The 8182-nt window shown below is 41.5% G+C and overlaps 1 protein-coding gene across 1 annotated transcript in view; it reads left to right on the top strand.

Moving 5' to 3' along the window:
- The window catches only part of metrn (meteorin, glial cell differentiation regulator), a 45452-nt gene extending 40008 nt beyond the window's left edge, over nucleotides 1-5444 (top strand). The window contains exon 4 of the mRNA XM_068056795.1: nucleotides 3411-5444. Within this exon, the coding sequence (XP_067912896.1) occupies nucleotides 3411-3727 (317 nt within the window). The 3' untranslated portion in view covers nucleotides 3728-5444. The remainder of the gene's footprint in view (nucleotides 1-3410) is intronic.
- The last annotated feature ends 2738 nt before the right edge of the window (nucleotides 5445-8182 follow it).

The raw sequence follows: 8182 nt of genomic DNA on the forward strand, positions 1-8182 counted from the left end.
CAGTTTTGGCTTCCTTACTTAAAGGATATAATTGCATTGGAAGCAGTTCAGAGAAGGTTCACTTGACTGAATCCTGGGATGAGGAAAGGTTGGACAGGTTGGAGTTAGAAGGATGAGAGGTGATCTTATTGAAGCATATAAGATCTTGATGGGACCTGACTGGGTGGATATTGAAAGGATGTTTCCCTTTGAGAGAGACTACATAGGAACATAAGAGCAGGAGTAGGCCATTCAGCCCATCGAACCTGCTCTGCCATTCAATACAATCATGGCTGATCATCCACTTCAATGCCTTTTTCCCACACTATCACTATATCCCTTTATGTCATTGGTATTTAGAAATCTGTCAATCTCTACTTTAAAGATACTCAATGACTGAGCTTCCACAGCCCTCTGGGGTAGAGAATTCCAAAGATTCACAACCCTCTGAGTAAAGAAATTTCTCCTCATCTCTGTCCTAAATGGCTTCCCCCTTATTTTGAAATTGTGTCCCCTGATTCTAGACTCCCCAACCAGGGGAATCATCTTAGCTGCATCTACCCTGTCTATCCCTTTAACTATTTTGTAGGTTTCAATGAGATCACCTCTCATTCTTCAAAACTCTAGAGAATACAGACCCAGTTTCCCCAATCTTTCTTCATAGGACAGTCCCGCCATGAACAAGTCTGGTGAACCTTCGCTGCACTCCCTCTATGGCAATAATATCCTTCCTTAGGTAAGGGGACCAAAACTACACACTGTACTCCAAGTGCAATCTAACCAAGGTTCTATACAATTGAAGCAAAACTTCACTACTCCTGTACTCCAATCCTCTTGCAACAAAGGCTAACATACCATTAGCCTTCCTAATTGCTTGCCGCACCTGCATGTTGGCTTTCAGTGACTTATTGACGAGAACACCCAGATTCCTTTGTACATCTGCACTTTCTAATCTCTTATCACTTAAGAAATACTCTGCACATCTGTGCTTCTACCAAAATGGATAATCTCACATTTTTCCACATTATATTCCATCTGCCACATTCTTGCCCATTCACTAAGTCTGTCCAAATCTCCTTGAAGCCGCTCTGCATCTTCCTCAACACACATTTACACCTAGTTTTGTGTCATCTGTGAACTTGGAAATACCACATTTGGTCCCCACATCCAAATCATTGATATATATTGTGAACAGCTGGGGCCCAAGTACTGATCCTTGCGGTACCCCACTGGTTAAAGCCTTGCAAAACTAGGGGGGCACTGTTTAAAAGTAAAGGGTCTCCCATTTAAGACAGATGAGGAGAAATGTTTTCTCTGAGCGTTGAGTCTGTGGAACTCTCTTCCCCAGAGAGCAGCGGAGGCAGGATCATTGTGTTTAAGGCAGAGGTAACAGATTCTTGACAAACAGGGGGGTCAAAAGGTATCGGGGGTAGGCAGGAAAGTGGAGTTGTGTCCACAAACAGATCAGCCTCGAGTTATAGAATGGTGGAGCAGGCACAAAGGGGCCGAATAGCCTACTCCTGCTCCTAATTCGTATGTTCATATGACTTAAAAAAAAAAAATTATACTGCTGTGTTCTCAGTGTTTGGAGATTGTAAGGGCTGCACCATGCAAAATAGGACCCTCATAAGAGAATAGCATTTCACAACTGGGATGAAACTACTTGAAACCCGATTGTACTTCTTGTGTACTTTCATATCAATGCTTTGAGGCATCTTTGTTTTAAGTATATGCTAGTTAAAGGCATTACTTTGAAAGTTTAAGCTGCATCTTTATGTGGAGTTATTCCATCTGCTTCAGTCCAACACCACAATTATAACCTCAAAGGACACTGCTTTTGTGTAGACTAGTATTGAACTGTCACATATCTTGAATGCTAGAAATGTGAACTAATTTGATTGTCCACTACAGATCTAAAAATTTGCTGGTGTTTTGAGACAGCCTCCAGCACTGAGATTTCTTTTTATAAAATTTCAGAATCACTCTCGCTTTAGGATAATCTGCTAATGAGGAAAAAATACATTGATCAGCAATGGAGCCAGCTTTTACCATTAAAGTTTACCTTAGTTTTTTCCCTATCTCTGAAACCTCCTCGCCCTATAAACCCCTGCGATCTCTGCACTTCTCCAACTCTGGCCTCTTGCGCATCCCAGATTTTCCTCAGGGATTGGCAGCCCTGCCTTCAGCCATCTAGGCCCTAAGCACTCGAATTCCTTCCCTGAACCTTTCAACCTCTCATCCTTTTGAGTAAGCTTTTGGTCTCCTGTCCTAATACCTATGTGGCTTGGTGTCAAACTTTGTCTGATATTGCTCCTGTGAAGTGCAATGGGACATTTGACTATGTTAATTGTGCTACATAAATGCAAGTTTTTGGTGTTTTATTTAAGCTCCCGCAACAATTAAGTTAATGAAAATGAAGAGGACTTGAGCCATGTAGCCCAGGAAGGCACAAGGTTCAATATCAATCTATTCTGAGCTGGTGACTGGGGCATTGCAAGTAGCCTCAGCAATTCAGGAAAAAGGATCCTGCGCTTGTTTGATTCTCTTGGAATGCGACAACAGGATTTAGTTCAGCTGTTGCCCCCACCCCTGCCCCCCTCCGATTTGAGTAATCGTCCTTTGGATTAGGTACCAGAGAGACTGATATTCAATGATTGATGGGGTGAATGCCTGAGATGCCCTTCGTATGAGTCCTGCTCCCTGCTGGGAGTGACGGATTAGTGACTCACCCCTTGTATTTCAGCAAAGAGGCAACACTTCAGGAGATGGGGAAGATGGTGGAACAAATGGATGGGAAAAGGGAGGAGGAGAAATATTCTTTCAAAGCATCGCTTGAAGGCTCAGTTGAGAAATGTAGTAATGGCACTCCAGGTTACTTCAGATTAGTTTAACTATTGTGTTCAAAGCCAGGAGGAATGAAATATCTGGAGAGCTTGCTGTTCGGTCAAATTTTATTGGACTACTATGTAAAATACTGACACACGTCAAAATATTGTATCTCAAAACATGCATGATTTTGTAAATGAGATACTATTATCGTCATTTAATTTTCTGGAGTGACATGGTTTCAAAAAGAAAAGTTGAGGTCGATCACAAATGTATTTAAAAAAAAAAACAATGCTCTTCATTTTTAGGAGGGAGATTTAAAAAAAAAAAAATGGTGAGCTTTTTGGACCTAAAATGATTGGGGTAGACCTTGACTTTGTGTGATAGAGTAAAATGATTTTTATTTCCATTGACTTCAGTTGGTTGAGATGTTAAACTGGCTGCTGATTCACTTCAATTACCCGTTCTACACTATCCCACAAAATCAAGACCCACCCCACTGGGTCTCGCTCCAGAGGTATGTGTTGACAGGTCTGTCTCATGATGTTTAAGGCATTAAATGCGGAGTTCACAAGATGCTAAGATGTTTTTCTTTGTTTTTCCAGTGGTACGAGGTCACATTCGATCTGTGTTCCACGATGCAGAGCGGCAGGAATCTGTTGTCAGTGTTAGCACCACCAAAATTTATAGACAGAAGTACACCCTCTTTCACCCGATAGGAAAATACGGAAAATCGTTTGGGGAAGTCAGGACATTCTTAAAGTGTGGTGTGAAGCAAGGAGTCGGGAGCTTCATTTTCACAGGCCATGTCCACTTTGGAGAGGCATGGCTTGGATGCGCACCTCGCTATAAAGACTTTAAGAGGATTTATGAAGTGGCCAAAGAAGCACATGAGAATCAGTGCGAGATTGAGTCAGACTGATGCTGCTTAAAAACTTTGCTGCTTTTTTAATTGGTAGAAAAGGACTGTAAAACATATGCCGCTATACTGCCACGGTACATTCTGAATCATTTTGTGAAGAAATCCCTGAAGAAAAGGTTTTGGGGAGGGTTGATTCATTGTCCAGTCAGGACAACTGTGACTGTGCTGGTAACCTCACTGTGCAAAGGACATTGAGAAAGGAACTGTGGGATTGATTTATTGTCCAATGAGAACAATTGTTATTGCACAGACAACCTCGTATGTGAAGGACCCTTAGAGAGGAGGCGGAATGATTTATTGCCCAATGTGAACAATTGAGAACGTGCACTCAGTTACACTTTGTGAAGGACCATTTTGGTTGAAGAATAAATTTGTAAAATAGTTTCATATCTGAACAATTCCCTTTTAATGGGGGACAATGGTGGACTCCACAGTAAAATTAGTTTTAAAAACAAATTGTGCAACTGATTCAACATCCTAACAGAACATTCCACATATAATGTAAAGTGTACAGACTGCATGGCTATGTAGGTGCTTATGAAGTTCTTTAAATGCAAAACTAAACAGCCAGTAACAGAGAGGTTATTGACCCGCAGGATTAATGACTGAAGTTTTAGCATATGGCCAGTGCAAGGTGAATATTTCAGGTCATTCGGCTGATGTCAAATTCAAAACCAGATCAATGTTCCCTGATTTTAATAAGAGATTGTTTACTTTGTATATTTTTGTTATATTTATAATTTTATTTGGTGCAACTTTAGAAGGAGAAGAACACAGTCTATAAAATTGGATTGTCAGTCAGATAGATGAATCAGTTCAAATACTGAAAGCATCAGTCTTGGTAACAGATATCAAGTTCTGCAGTATCGATAGTTTTACCTCTTTTCATTTAATGTTCTCATTGACCCCAGACATCTATTCACAAGTCCCCTTAGTACCACATGACCTCAACTCTCAAACCATAGGTTCCCCATTCATCCTATTCAAGGCTCTGAATTTTATTGCCGCCTTTATGATCCCTAATGGCAAGCCTATGACTTCTGTATTCTTGTCCTGCATTCTTTTTGTGAACTAAATAGTATTTGTTGCATCAACCACTTCCAACATTGATAAAAATGTGTTCTTAGTAAACTTGGTACAAGGGCACTTTTTGTGAAAAATTGCAAGTGTTGGGGAATGGCAGGGGGGTGCACTTCCTTATTGTAGATGCAGGGAATGAAGGAACTCTGCATTCAGTATTTGAAGTGAAAAATGTGAAGAAACTAGGGTATTGTGTAAATTTCTGGAGTTTACAAGATGGCTGCCACTAAACAGAAAACCCACCTGTAATATTAAAATACCAATGCCCCAACTTTTAAAATCAGGCTATTTAATTTGAAAGCGATTTTAAGGTGGCATATTTGTCAAAACCCTATTATAAATTAAACATGGAGAGATGAAAATTGACCAATATCTTTTACTGTGCTTTTGTTATTTCTTTGTACTTTTCTTGGCTTACCATACATTGTATTGTACGAACATGGTGCTGCCAACTCTGCTCATGTAAAATATTTACTTTAATGACGTTGTCAGTGGCCTTAGTTATGTTTGTGTGCCTGCAGCTAGTTTGAGTGTACATAGTGTAAATATTTATGCTTAAAAAAAATCCTAAATTCAATGGATGGAAAACTTGAGACCTTCTGAGTCTCTTTGTATAAATATGGGCTGTAGTTTTGTTAAGAATGTATCTGTTTTTAAAAAAAAAAAGTGTTTTTACATTTGAAAAGTTTATTAAAATCTAAAACAAATTGTGATTTGCAATAGTCCATTTGAATTATTTGTGTAGCATTACAATGGACTGAATGGTCACCTTCTGTGCTGTACAATTCTCTGGCTGGGAATCAAAGGTGATAGTGATGCAAATCAGGGCATTTTGGTATAAAACAAGATAGTAAGTCTCATGAAGTCGTTCATATAAATGTCAATGTTTTTAACCATACCGTACATAGAATATTAACAGGTTCATGGTTAATGTGCTTTGTCATTTAAAAGATTACATTTTTAATGTAAAACCCTGCAAAGGAATATTGCACAGTGTATGCTAAATATTAAATTGGACTACTTGAGGAGTTCACACACACAAACAAAATTCAGTGGGCTGGATTTTAAAGCCCCTCTGCCATTAGGAACGGTGGTGGGGGGCAATGAAGATCAGTATGACGGGTCCCACCCCGACGGTAGGCCCCATGCCGATCTCTGCAGCGGCGAGGCCTCGGCGATGGGAGCCACATTAGAGTATGTTAATGCCTACTTACCATGTAGGCTGCAGTGAGTCAGCCACCTTGTTGCAATCTTTATTCAGGTGGCCGACAATGCCTTGGAATCCCCGACACCTGTGGGGAGGGGGGAGGAGTTGATTTTCTCTGTGCAGGAGGGTCGGAGCGGGGGTACGATGCTGTGGATTGGTCGGGGGGTGGGGGAGTAAAGGACAAAGATGCTGAACTTTGGGGGTGGGGGGGGGGGCAGTGAGGGAAAGGTCAATTTTGTAAGGCAGGTATTCCGGCGTTGGGGAAAGGCAGGAATGTTGTGATGTGCCATTGGGGGTGTCAGAGAGTGCATTTGAAAGATCATTTTATTAATTTTTTTTGCAGAATTTTAACTGGCCTTTTAAATTTTAAATGTATATTGAGGGCTTTAAGCCTTAAAAAATGGCACCTGCACATTGTCACCAGACGCCCTTGCTGGTGACGGCTTACCCGGCCCCTCCACCACATCGTGAGGGGTGGGTGCCGCAGCCATGCAAATGAGCTGCTGTGTTTGAAATTGCAGTGGCTCTGTGATGTTCCCGTGCGTGCGGGCTGCATTTTTTTACGCCCACTGCTTACTTTGGTGGCAGTGTCTTAAAATGCAGCCCAATGTCTCTCTTCCTGTAACTATTTGCCTACTTGTTTCACATTCTGTTTCTATCGGTCTCCCTCCATCTGCTTTGGTCTCCTTTTGTCCTCTTGCTCAAGGCCCCTCACATTTTCTCCTGTGTGCCTCTGTGTCTATATGTGTCTCTGACTCTCGTAGTTATTCTTCTGGAGGGGTAGTAGGGGCATGAGGTGGAACTTTAAAATGATGCGTAACATAGGTGAAAACACTGGATTTCAGCACCATGGAGAAGCCAGCAACATTGTACAGAGAGGGGAGCTATCACCATGCTCACCTTGATACATCAGAGTACTGTGTGCAGTTCTAGTCGCTGCACTACAGGGAAGATGTGATTAAGCTAGAGACGGTGCAGAAAAGATTCACAAGGATGTTGCCTGGCTTGGAGGGCTTGAGTCATAAAGAGAGATTGGATAGGCTGGGTCTGTTTTCCCTGGAGCGAAGGAGGCTGAGAGGGGACATGATAGAGGTATATAAAATTATGACCGGCATAGATAGGGTAGATAGCCAGAGTCTGTTTCCCATGGTAGGGGTGACTAAAACTAGAGGGCATAGATTTAAGGTGAGAGGGAGGAGGTTTAAAGGGGATCAGAGGGGTAAATTTTTCACACAAAGAATAGTGGGTATCTGGAATGAACTGCCTGAGGAGGTGGTGAAGGCAGGAACAGTAGCGACATTTAAGAGGCATCTGGACAGGTACTTGAGTGAGCAAGGCATAGAGGGATATGAAATTAATGCAGGCAGGTGGGATTAGTATAGATAGGCATTATGGTCGGCATGGACGCGGTGGGCCAAAGGGCCTGTTTCTATGCTATATGACTCTATGAATAACTGCTGGTGGCCAACGGAGGAAAGCAAACCAATAATGAACAACTTCAACAGGGTTCACCATGGCAATGGGCAAGCAGCATCCAACCAGGATGGAGAGCAGGGGCTAGTCTGACTCATCTTGTGAGAGTCAACGTTCTCCACGATCACTCCGAGGTCAAAGTACCACCTAGATGCTGCAATAAGATATCCTGTGTCTGATAAATTTATGCCAGAATTCCAAACCTTGGTAAAGAGAAAAGCTGCAAAGTTTTGTATTGAATAGTAGTAGATAATTAAGTAAACATGCACTTGAAGTACATTTGTCTGTATTGTGTGTAAAACATTTGCTAACCAAATTTAGTCTGTGCGGCTACAACAGTGTTGCCATAACCTGTAGCCTGTCAACAATTTCTATTGGATAACACTGGTAGGAGAACTGTAGGTTGCTGTGGAGAATTATCTAGATGGGTTGTATGACCGGGGATTCATCTATGCATACCCTTGTGATGAAAATGTGATAATATTGGTATCATCACAATTATTACAGAAATACTTCTTAGCTTTCATTCCAGGCTTCAGTACATTAAAAGTAGGAACTATCAAAAAAAAATTATTACTTCTGTAATTTGTTGCTCTAATATCTGTATTGGAGTTGAGTCTGCTCATGTGGGGAACAAGACACTGCACTTTCCTGTCACCTCTCAAAACCAGCTGAATCAGTAGTGGTGGTCTGGG

Source organism: Heterodontus francisci, chromosome 24 (genome assembly GCF_036365525.1).
Source record: "Heterodontus francisci isolate sHetFra1 chromosome 24, sHetFra1.hap1, whole genome shotgun sequence".
Classification (NCBI taxonomy): Eukaryota; Metazoa; Chordata; class Chondrichthyes; order Heterodontiformes; family Heterodontidae; genus Heterodontus; species Heterodontus francisci.